The sequence below is a fragment of the Mercenaria mercenaria genome, chromosome 7 (genome assembly GCF_021730395.1).
Source record: "Mercenaria mercenaria strain notata chromosome 7, MADL_Memer_1, whole genome shotgun sequence".
In the NCBI taxonomy this organism is placed as follows: Eukaryota; Metazoa; Mollusca; class Bivalvia; order Venerida; family Veneridae; genus Mercenaria; species Mercenaria mercenaria.
The window spans coordinates 72,555,850-72,568,856 of NC_069367.1; the positions used below are offsets into that span (position 1 = coordinate 72,555,850).

General features: G+C 34.0%; 1 protein-coding gene across 1 annotated transcript in view; it reads right to left on the reverse strand.

Moving 5' to 3' along the window:
- Window positions 1-10,687: 10,687 nt before the first annotated feature.
- LOC128558343 (uncharacterized protein DDB_G0271670-like) overlaps window positions 10,688-13,007 on the reverse strand; it is a 62,458-nt gene continuing 60,138 nt past the window's right edge. Inside the window, exon 2 of the mRNA XM_053547274.1 lies at window positions 10,688-10,943. Coding sequence (XP_053403249.1) covers window positions 10,688-10,943 — 256 coding nt within the window. The remainder of the gene's footprint in view (window positions 10,944-13,007) is intronic.

Sequence of the window (13,007 nt, forward strand, 5' to 3'; positions counted from 1 at the left end):
TTTGTGATGTCCTGTCATAGTATGATTTAATGATAAAATAATATAAAATCTCACAGTATCGAATATTGGATATCTATGACAACGAATATTTTTTCATATCCTTAATTCGATTAACGATATCCTAAATTCATTTATTGGTATCTGAAAATGCATTTTATGATATCAATGAATCATTTTAAGAAATCCCAAAATGTTCCTTATTTATGATAGCTTTATTTTATTGATGACTTATAATCTTTCGAACACAATAGTTTAAATTTTACTATAATTACTTATTAATCTAAATATTAAATTATAACACCGATTTTAAGATCAATAGAGTGTTTTATTATTTTGGATATCAACATTTAAACTAATTATCTCATTAAATTAAATTGAAGAGATCTTAAATTCAATTGATGCTATAAGACCAAAACCATTTCCAGTGTTATAATGTCCTCAGCTCTGTTAGACTATATGTTAAAACATTTAGTCAAATTAAAAATTCATTCTTGATATCATAAAGTAGAGCTAAATATACCATTAAACTGAATTATGAATACTATTAAAAGAAGCAGATTTTCAGGTATAAAATACTCGAACTGTAGATGCCTTTAAATTATTTTGTGATATCTTTTAATTTTTTTTATAATATCGCATAATAATTAATAAAACCATAAAATGGACATTTGTATATCCATAGATAAATCAATAACAGCACGAATGGATTGATGATATTACAAAATTAATTTTTGATAGCCATAAATGACTTTGTGATAACAAGAAACTTTTAACGGATTTATGATGTCACAAAAAAGTGAACTAAAGTCAAACTGCACGCCACATTATTCAGCCTACAACATTCATTAAGAGTTTATCTAACTTTATAAGTATTTTAATTTATTTACTTACCAGTTCATTCTGAAATATTGTTAATTCCTGTGATTGATTAGAAACTTATGTGTCCAAATCATTTTATACCAAACAACGTAAGGGATGAGTGTTTGTAAAACTGCCGAGGATGTTCCAAGGAAACCAACCAGTATCGTGCCAAGCTCTTTGAACTGAGATGCAGCAAACCCTTGAAGAATACAAGCAGATAAAAAAGCGCCTGAACCAGATCAGCGCATTATCAATACGGCCTATAAAATAACAAAGTTAATCTACAAAATGTACAGATTGTAGAAGTTTTATCATTGGAATGTATCAGTTGAAATCTATCTTTATGTGCAAAAAAACACGGGCTCCTCAGATATAATTTGTGCCATTATGTACATCTTTGAGAGCGTAACTTGAAATTTACTCGTAAAACAATGCATTGCAAGAAACAAATGTTTAAGGTTAAAGTGCCCCGTCACGTCAAATATGAAGTGTGTCTGAAAACAAAAACGTATGATCTGTTATTGGTTTTCTTGGGAAGTATTATATTTTACAAAACCGAAAGTTGCTTTGGGGATCAGAATCACCCTTGGATTTTACACTTTACTCTCATTACATTATCAAACATATTTAAACCCCTATTGACAAACTGTTTAAACATTAAAGTTCTGCTACTGTTTCGGTACCAAACTATATTAGAAACTTGTTTCACTCCATATGTGTACCAGGTATGCAGTAATTAATAAGCAGTTATTTTCAGTGGTACAATCAGTCTTTTTGAACGATTATGATTATCAATCAACTGTCTGATGATAGTGCGTACCAGACCTGATATGCTTCGACAAAAAAAAATAATAAAGAAAAAACAATTCTCCATTTTTTCTGAGTTTTGTGCATAAATTATATAATATTGACATCTTAGTCGTAGACAACATACTTCTAGAGATATTATTCCTTTGTGAAAAAAAAATTGTTTGCTCATGCATGAATGCAGAATATGTATTTCCGCTAAGTGATAACATCTATCACATCACGAGGGAAATATTTATAGGGGGCCTCTGTGGCCGAGTGGTTCAGGTTGCTGACTTCAAATCACTTGCCCCTGACCGATGTGGGTTCGAGCCTCACTCGTGGCGTTGAATTCTTCATGTGCGGAAGCCATCCAGCTGGCTTACAGAAGGTCGGTGGCTCTACCCAGGTGCCCGCTCGTGAAGAAATAATGCACAGGCACCTGGTGTCTTCCTCCACCATAAAAGCTGGAACGTCGCCATATGACCTATAATTGTGTCGGTGTGACGTTAAACCCAACAAAAAAATATTTATAGAGATTTGGGAAATTGATATAATCTGCCTCTATTTTCTCATGTAGTCGCAAAACTGGTTTGCATGGTGTTCGACAAAATGGAAATATCAAACGGTAACATTAAATGACAGCCGCTGATTGCAATATTATACTAAAATGCTACGATATCAGGCTTAACCTCGTTAGCTATTTCTTCGTTTTAGAAATTTGATCAGATTGTTATAGTACACATTTCATGAAAATGCGTCTCTGATTCAAAGCTACACGCAACATTTTCTAAGGCCACATATTGATTCTGAATCAGATCAAGAACGTAACTTTCTCAGATTACTTTTCCTAAATAAAAGGATAGAATTTAATGATTTACCTAGTATTTTAGAGACAAATCTGTAGTTAGTTCTAATCCTAAATATTTTAAGAATTAGGAAGTACTTATTATCTGTACAAATATAACGAACCAGTTTGAAACGTAATATTCAATTACAATAGAATTGTCTTGGATTTAGTTATACAGTTTAATGTCTATGGCAGTTGTAATTGTAAAGAATATAAATACGGTCAATCGGCCGGTCCTATCATAACGGGTAATTTTAAAATTATTGATGAAAAAGAATCAGAAACAGTTTCTCTAAAGGTCCAAAATATAGAATTCCTTCGTATTTAAACTTTGAAACATGTCTCTCTGAAATAGCTCAGTCTAATGATGATTATCCTAAAATGGTCGAATGCTCTTACTTTGTGGAACAAGATTATTTTTAAAATTATAAAATCTCACATAAAATTCTTTGATTCAAACCCTTCCTTATTACCTTTTACACCCAAGTTCTCACTTCGAAAATATAGAACTAGGTTTCATACGAACTCTGTGACGAAGCTTCGAATATCATTATCATTATATAACACATTAACTACAAAATGAATTGAAACATATTTTTTTATTTATTTGTTTATACAAGTCTGATCAGTGTACATCACTTAATATATACAGATATGCACATTTGAAATAAATGTTTAACATATGTACGCACACTGCCACTCTATAAAGAGTTACACGAGACTACAGTAGCGTAACATATTTAGCGTAGCGCTCCTAAATCCGCCGGATAAATAATTAATTACACTGTTTAATTTCAATCTAGTCTATTTCCGTAACCAACAGTATAACTTCTAACTGACAGAACTAACAAAACTCCATCCTTGAAGTATTTCATAATTCTCTATCTCCGTCTTCATTCCTTCTAAGGCTGCGCACAGCGCAAGGCCTTTGCCCTGGCCGGCTTCCAAGCCACAATGCGGTTGCTATGTGAGCGTGCGTCCCTTTCGGTTTAGTCCGACAATACACGACTTGTCTCCATATTTATACAGACTTGTCAAATGCACCATTTACGTATGCAAAATTAATGAATTCTGGTACAAACTGCAAGTAATAAACAATAAAAATATTTCTCTAAAAATATAGATAAATTGTCACTCAAGCTACACGCTATGTCAATCAGTTTACCTCCATACGACATCTGTTGGACATGACTAATTGTTTAAGATGCATTTTATGTGCACTTCGTGAGAGAAAAAACATGTTTTCTATAATTTCTTGCTTATCAATCAACCTAGAATTTTCTTCGTTATTTAAAAGAATTAGGAAAGTTGTTTTTTTTTCAACAGAAAGAAATTACATCAAGATGTTACATATATTTAGGTAAATAAAAAATTAGATAATACATCAATATACTGATATACATTATGTATTATTAGAGAAACACTCGATTCTATAAATATGTATCATAGATTTAAATTACCCACATCATGGAAATAATATTACTACAAAAAAAAAGTCTACAGCAATTCGAGTACAATTTGTTCCGCTATACTTATTCAAATACATCTGAAAACTTATCAGTTACCTCTACGAGATGAGGATATTATTGTTAAAGATCAAGGTGAAAATTTAATGACATACTTGATGACAGTCAGTTGAAGCTATTACTCTTTATCAGATCCCTAAACTTTATGCGCTGCTTCTCTTTTGTGACTTCTTGTCCAACTGCAATAAAAGACGATGTGCCGAAGTGTTGCTCCGAGATATTTGAAAACTCGGGTGTAAGTCTGTATTGGTTCATCAAGAATGCCGGAGATGCTATCAAAATCCAGTACTAGCAATAACAGCGGATCGATTCACAGAAACACTCGCTATATATAACCATTATAACCTCACCAAGTTTAACAGCCCATTTCACATTCAAAACTTTATTTAATTTCTAAAATATGTACATGATATTAAAGATAAAAAATGCACTTTAAGTTAATGTCAAGCATTGTTATCATTTCATTTGCAATTGTTGCGTAAACGTAACTTGTTTTTTAGCAAATTCATCGAAAAGTCGGCCGCCATTTTGTTTCGCAAGGGATCACATGATATATTGTTTGGATGTTTACAGTCGGTAATTTTCCATGAATTGCTTGAAAACGAGGCTCGTTCGACCAATAAGAGGCACCAAAAGGGAAATGTAAATTTCATTTTATATAATTTCATAATATTCATCTAGAAAAAAAAATGGATCGGAAAAAAGCCGAAATTTGGTTTTAATTGTCTCACAATCAGATAGATAGGACCTCACAGGACCTAATTCTTAAGAAACTTTAATGTCGGATCTTTCATTTGATACCAAGTTTATGTTTACCAACTCTTGCGCGTTTTTGCGCTTCCCCCTTGAAATACCTCTATCATGCCGGGTCCGCAATGTCGAGGAAAGAGTTACTCCCCTTTGAAGCTCTTCGTTAAAATTGTGCGCCAGGAAAACGTCAGCGTAAAGTGAAAAAATCAAAAACAAGTAAAAAAGTAGCAATTTTTGATTGCGGTAAGACAAATTATTGCATTAAATCAAAATGAAATAGCGTAAGAATGCCGAAGTAAAGTGTATCGTTTGTGAAAATAATTCCACTTGTCTCTTTGATTATGTGTTTGTAATGTCACCTATTTTCGCGATGCTGATTAAGTTTGTCCCAGTCCAAAATTAGTTTTCTTTTTGTTTGAAATACATAAATCATGCCATTTTGTTGTCCCATTAAGTTATCATTTACATTGTCTGGTAAGACTTTGAATTTTCAATGTCATGGTTGGCAATGCCAATGCCAAGGTTATCAAATAATTTCACTGTCACTGTGTCACTGTGACTGTCAGATCTACAAAATCAATCATTTCGACATTTCAGTTGCAATAACAGACCATTTTTTAATAAATGATACTTGTCATAATTAATGGAAAGGTCTTTCTAAGGGTATAGACAAAACTGAAAACCATTTACAAATATCTGTTATATAGAAAAAGTTATGACACATTGTGTATGACCACCGTCATCAACTTACATTTGCCATGCTTTAGCTATATCATATGATGTCATTAGTGATGAAGACGAACAGGTCCTTTCATTATTCCCAAGCAATATTTTTGTAGAAGTTTTAATTGCAGATGCTATTTTTTGGATTTACAAAAAAAATAGGCCTACACATGTTAATTTGATAATTTGATAATAGTTCTGTTACAAATCACTTGTATATGAATATACAATAATAGCCGATATGAATAGTGAATTACTGAAAACATAAGATTTAACAAGTCCTTAAAACCCATTATCGATAAGTTCAGCTGATTAGTTCATTTCCCATTCTCATGGCTGAAGTTTGAGAGGAATGTTATTCATATTGTAGTAAATTTAATTTCTATATTATAGGCCGGTGACAGCAGTTGCTCCTGCTCCTCAATTCCACCAGATACCCTACCCAAAGTTCTTTGCCACCAAGCCCAGTGTTTACTAAACGCTTGAAGAAGAATTTGTTTGTGAGTATTAAGTGTTGTATTGCCTAGCTTCTTTGGAATGCCTAACCATCATCAAGAATGAAATGAAAACAAAATGTATGAAATTTCAGCAATAAATAACAAATTTGAAATTCAATTAATTAAGTGTTTTTGGCTGCGTGTGGAACATTACCGGAAATATTGAGGTTTTAAAAATCATCTATTATCATAGCTTAGGTAACGGATAGTCCGATACATGTTTTATTTCATTTTTGATTTGTATAGACTAGAACATATTTATGCATGCTTCATGTAACTGGGTATTAATGCTTTGCTTTTGGAATGGTACTTTATTTCCTGAATATTTTTCATCTTAACCCAGACTGCATTAAATATCCTTTGTGTGTGCTTATTGTCTAGTCTAGCTGTAGTATGCAAAAAAAGATATTTATTCAAATTAAAGGCCCAGTGTCACATAGGTTACAGCCACATTAAATTTTTCACAAAGTGGGAGTTTAAATGATTAAATATTAACCTATATAGACATTACTGACCTTTACACAGACTCATTGTATTTCCGGTGTAATTTACAAATATGTGATTTGAAGTATATATAAATGTTTTTTTTTTGTTTTTTTTTCAATGATATTGCCAAAAATAAGGAGGGTATAGGTAAGTGTGAAAATGCATCAACAGGACAGAATGGAACGGTGTTTTGGTTTGAACATTAAAGTTTGCATTATGTGGCACTGAGACTTTAATCACTAACAAACCTAACACTTGTAGTACTAGCATTGTAAATCATATTTCATTTTTGAGTATCGAAGTTTTCATTAATGTTCCCATCTTTTGTCTGTTTTGATCTAAAAGTTACAGTACTGCAGTAATTTATTGTTCACTTGAGCATTATTGAATGTTGAGTGGTCATGCATTCAAGATTTTGCTGAATAAAATAATGAAATTCATACAACTTTTGCAAAATTATGTTGCTGCAAAATGGAAGTGATTTACATATTAGCAAATTAGCATAGTATAATGCTCCCTAACAGAACCATAACCCTTACAGGAGACATCCTCAAGTCAGAAAGTTTTCAGCATACCGGTATTTGACCAAGATATCCATTTCAACAAAATAGAGAAAAGTGAAAACTTCACAGGTCACTCAACACGACAAAAATGAAAATGTTGCAGGCTCGGTTTGATTGAGCCTGTTCATGGACGGTAGTGGAAATGCATGCTACCGTCCACGCCCTCTAGCCCCGGGTTGAGCAGAACTCAACAATTACACATGCTAAAAGTATAACAAACAATTTAGAGACACCCGCAGATGTATTCAAACGGCGGTGAACATGGAACCTTCAATGATACACGTATATACAAGTTTATAGGAAATAGTTGAGTCTACGATACTCGTTTTTTGTGTGTAACACACAAGCAGATGATGACAGTATAGTGTACATAGACAAATTTAAACAAACTTTTGAAAGTGGTAGGTTGACTAATGAGGAAGGAACACAGACATCATTTAATAGCTTCACATTCACATCCGTGTGCACAGAGAACATTCTGTCTGCAACAACCCTGATTCCTGCAGAAGAAACTGAGTCAGACTCCTTTAGTAACTTTGAGTTTGAAGATTCTCAGTCTGAGCCTGTAGAAAACACACACTTCAGTAATTCATTCAAAAACACAATTGTCAGTGCATTTGAATAAAAAATGTCTTTAAAAAAGAAGGATGTTATTGAAAAAATAGCTAAACTAGGAAAAAAAGGTACAGCAGAGTTTTTATTTGAACATGTGAAGGCATTGCAGTTACCTTTGGCAGATAAAAGATCTTTTACAAAGTCATGTGAATCTCTCGAACAGTCATATAAAAAACAGTCATATAAAAAACTTAGAAGAAATATTTCAAAAAAGGTGGATGTGAAAAACTAGAAGAATTTTTGAGTGAAGATTGTACAATTCCTAGACCGTCTAATTCACCCTGTAATAAAGGCAGTGTTAATTCTCAAAATACACGGGAATTGCAGTATACTATAGAAACATATAAAGATGTGTCTATTTCACTTGCATCTGAACTTCACGCCTGTAAGGAAAGGAAAGAACAAGTAGAAAAGCAAGTAAAGGTAAGGGAAAATAAAGGTAAAGGGATCAGGAAGTTAAAAGATGAATTAAAGACTGTTAAAGCAGACTTGAAGTCATTAAAAATCCAGAATGCTGTGTTGGCATTGACAATAAAAAAAAATGTACAGTTAATTAGAATACGTTCACAAAGTCAGTATCTTAACAGAACTGTGAATACAGCTCGACAGAATGCTACTATTCAGGAAGAAAAAATACAGGACCTTGTGTCACAATTAAAATTATTAAAAGATAAATTTTCTGAACTGCAGGTAGAATATATGACAGATCAAAAGACAGCCAGAGAAGAAATTGAATGGTTGCATCATGTAATAGACAACCTTCAGGATGAAGAATTGCACTTGTCTGACCCTGAAAAGAATTTCTACATAAAAAATTTACAGGTTTGTGTGTATAACCTATTGGAGCAGCACGTGTCATCCAAACATGTTAGGCCTGTTATTGAAGCAGTCTTCTCATTAGTAAATAAGAAGGCAAACAGGCTGCCGAGTGTGAGCACCATTCACAACATGAATTTACAGCGTCTAGCTTTGAGCTACAAACATGTAAGTGAAGTTCTTATTGATAAGCCTAATACATCAATTACAGACGAAACTAGTAAATTCGGTAACAAAGTGTGTGGTTATCATGTGAGAGATCAAGAAGGTAATTATTTTACATTGGGACTACTTGACCTTACAACAAAGTCTGCTAGTGATACATTGGAAACACTGACCCAGATATTAGGTGACATTGACCATGCTGCAGACATCGGCAATAAGGCATCTAGAAAAATTCTCACAAATATTTCGGCCACAATGTCAGACAGTGCTTCCACTGAAATAAAGTTCAACAGTTTACTTGAGGAATATAGATCCACAGTTCTTCCATACACTATAGACAATTATCATGAACTTGATGAAGAAGGGAAACAGAGAAAACAAACTGAACAATTTCTTTTGTGGCTTGCATTCCTTTGTACACTTCACAGAAACTTGCTCCAAGTCACTGAATACGTTTGCAAAGCAGCATTTTACAAGAAAGCACCAATGCACCAAGGATCGTACAGGAAAGATGGGGAATCTGGGACACTCAGACTTATTAGAACAGTCAGTAAAGCATTCTCTAGAGGGCCGGATGAAAAATCAGGATGCCATCTACCATTTGTCCCATTCATAGCTCAGTTTTTGAAAGACCATAACATGAAATCTTTGAAATTAGTACCATTCAACGGTTCAACATTCTATTCCATAATGCTGGGCAGGTGTATTCACTCCATGAACAGATGACAGACTTTCTGAAAGGATCTGCTTTAAATAGATTAAAACAGTCGGTTGCCTTTGATCTTGATGTTGTTACATATGTTGCAGGGTGCAAGGCACTGGGTGTCATCAGCAAACTGGTCAGCACCACTGTGGAATTTACTGGAGGATAAAAGTATAAATATCCTTGAAATGAACAAGTACTACCTGATGTTTAAATGTGGTTTACAGGAGGCCACAGAGAATGTTAATGGTTTCATGACCGGAACAGTACGGTCATTTGGGGAAGAAGTTCACGTTAAAGAAGACATTGTGTATGACACTTTAGTTGCACCAAGTCTTTACGATGATGATTGTGAGATGATTTTGTCTGTCCTTCTAGCTGCAGTGACCAAATATGTTGTCAGAAAGTTCAAGGACTTTCTTCCTGGAGGTGTGTTCAGCCAGCCAGACAGAAGAAATGAAAGTGAAAATGAAGTCTGTTGAAAAGCACAACAAGTTCAGCGAAAGAGTTTTTGTATACTATGATAACTTGTTGAGGTATAAACCGCATGTAAACACACTAGCAAGTGAATCAAGAGAAAAACTGGAAGAAGCAAGAAGAACGAAAGAAGCTGCAAGAGAACTAAGGAAGCTGGAAGACATCACAAGTGAAATAATATATTATTGCCTTTGGCAGTCTACAGAAGAAGTTGATAATATCCTGGACACAATCAAGTCAAACACGGAAAAAGTAAAGGCACTTAAGGCTCAGTTACGCTTCCGTAAAGTAATATTCAAGCAAAATTCAGGGGATCCAGCTGTGTTTTGCTTCTCCAAGAAGGAAAACGGGCGCAATATACTGTTAAATGTCAAAGAACTAACAGAAAATGTATAAGCTCTGGTAGGTCATGCATTGAATTTGCCAGCAACATCATCTCCAGAGACTCAAGTTATCATCGGCCGAAGGGTGAGGCGTCAGTTTACTACCAACGGTCAGGATGTCTGGTACACAGGAAAAGTTGTGTCTCAAGTACGTCTGTTTACATACATTATAATCCCCACCTTTTCGAAAAGTAGACTGCTGTTGAGGTGAGTATATAGTTTTTTGGACCTACGAGAAGTTATATTGACCGAGGACGCTAGTCAGAGGTCAATACAACTTTTTCAAGTACGAAAAACTTTATATTGCCTCAACCTAAGTCTACAGTTATTATATCGTAAACCTTGCTTCTCTTCTTCTTCTTTCTGTTATTATTGTTACTTCTTTATTTTTCTTTGCTATGTTCTTAATTACTACCTCTACTGCTGCTGCTACTACTGGTACTTCTAAAGCTGCCGTTGGTACTACTTCTACTGCTGTTACTTCTACTACTGCTTAAGCTGTAAATGTACTAATACTGCTACTGCCATAATACTACTGCTGCTACAACTACTGCAACTGCTGCAAGACTTTGTACTACTACTACTGCTACTACTGCTACTGTTTCTACTACTACTGCAACTACTGCTGCTGCTACAACTACCAATGCTACTGCTGCTGCTACTACTACTGCTGCTACTATTATTTATATTACTGCTAGTGCTACTACTACTTCTACTTGTACTACTACTACAATTATTGGTACTAGCGAGATATGCATATGTTGATAAAGATTGAAATGACTTGAAAGTCAGAATAAGTTTGTACCTTTTTCTCTATTTGCATTGTATTTATAATCAAAACTGATAAATATTAATTTTATATATAACTGATAAATATATTTTTTACTATTGTTAAACCTTTTTTTTCAATTTAACATATTCACTCCTGTTTGTCTTTTTAATAAACTAAACTAGCGGGTATACATGTAATATTGTTTATACAACTCAAAATTAATTTTTCGGTTGTAAATAATTTCAGGTTCCTGGGTATTCTCAGTGGTATAACAAAACATACACATACAAGTTAATGGATGACTACCAAGCAAAGATTCTTGAAATCATCATTTAGGGTAAAAATAGTAATTTAATGTGAAATATATCATAATAGTTGTGAATAGTGAAAATAAGCCATTTTTCATATACTGACTTCATGACGGTGGTTATACATATTGTGTCATAACTTTTTCTATAAAACAGATATTTGTAAATGGTTTTCAGTTTTGTTTTTCCCTTAAAAAGACCTTTTCGTTGATGTATGACAACTGTCAATTATTAAGAAAATAAAATTGGTCTGTTATTGCTACCTATACAAATGTTTGGCTATAAGTATGTTTTCAAATCTTTACTAATTTACCACATAATCTCAGCAGAACTGGTAGCTTTAAATTAAGACAACTTGTATGGAATCCAACGACATTAGAGCATTTACTTCAAACAGTGAATTTATTAAATACACCTTGTTGAGTAGTGATAGGTTAGTGGAGCGCTACGGTTTCTGTTAGATATTAGTAACATATCTAATTAATTAGACAATAAACATATAAACAAGTACTTGGTATTCCTATGGGGATAAATTGCACCCAAGTCATCACTTATTTATTCCTTTACTGAAATGAAAGAGATTTTGTGCTCAGTTTGACCACTAAGACGCAGTTCTTTAAGTTGATGTTTGAGGCACGTTGTTGATATTTTCAATATGACAGCGCTGTAGCCACACTGAGGCAAACCGAGGCAGTTGACTCGGTTAAAACATGAGGAGTCAAACATGTTAAAAGTAGATCTATCACACTGATGAAACCCAAAGTTATAAAATTTCAAAAAACTACATTAATATCATTAGAATATATCAAATATATCAGACTGAATATAATTTGCCTCATGACATCATTGAGGCAAGGTGAGCAATAAATCGTAGCGGTCATATTGACAGCCGTGTTTATGATCCGCACAAGGAATTATATACATTACATTTTACTTGTAAACATCGAAAAAGGTGGACATCTTTCTAAACATCTGAAAAGCAGTCCCAAAAATGCGAAGTACACTTCGCCGCAGTTTCAAAATGAAATAACAACGTGTATTGGAGATTACATTCGTAGTCAAATAATATGCGAAGTTTCTCAGCATCATGGCTGGCGAAACGACTGATGAAAGCGTCACTGAGCAAATGAATGTTTGCCTCATATACATTGTAGACAAGGGAATCCTTGAAGATTTTATTGGTTTCGTCGAATTACCCAAAACAAATGCAGAAACTATAACTAATAAATTAGTTTAAAGCACGAAGCTATGGAATCTGGACCTGGCTAAGGTTTTGACGGTGCATCGACAAGGAGTGGTCAGGTCAGTGGGGTTCAGGCTCGGATCACCAATCTTTATCGGCATGCCAAATATTTTACACACTATAAAAGTCATTGCTTAAATTTTGTAGTTGTGTCGTCATGCATTAAAGTTTCGTGATTCGAAATTTCATACATACTTTCAAGGAATTAACCTTCTCTTTCTACAACTATGCAAAACGTAAAACTAATGTCAGCGAAAGTTATTAGCAGATGCACCAGACTGCGAGGCGGAATACGAATATGGAACTGCCTTATTCGAAAGTTCGTCGAAGCGACATATTCTACCAACACTTTCTGATACCTGGTTATCTAGGATCGACTCCATAAGCAACCTACTCGTTCATTATGAGCATACTTATGATGCTCTCAGTGACGTAATGGACGAGTCATCCGGTCAGCCATGTGCTGACGCATCAAGTTTTATT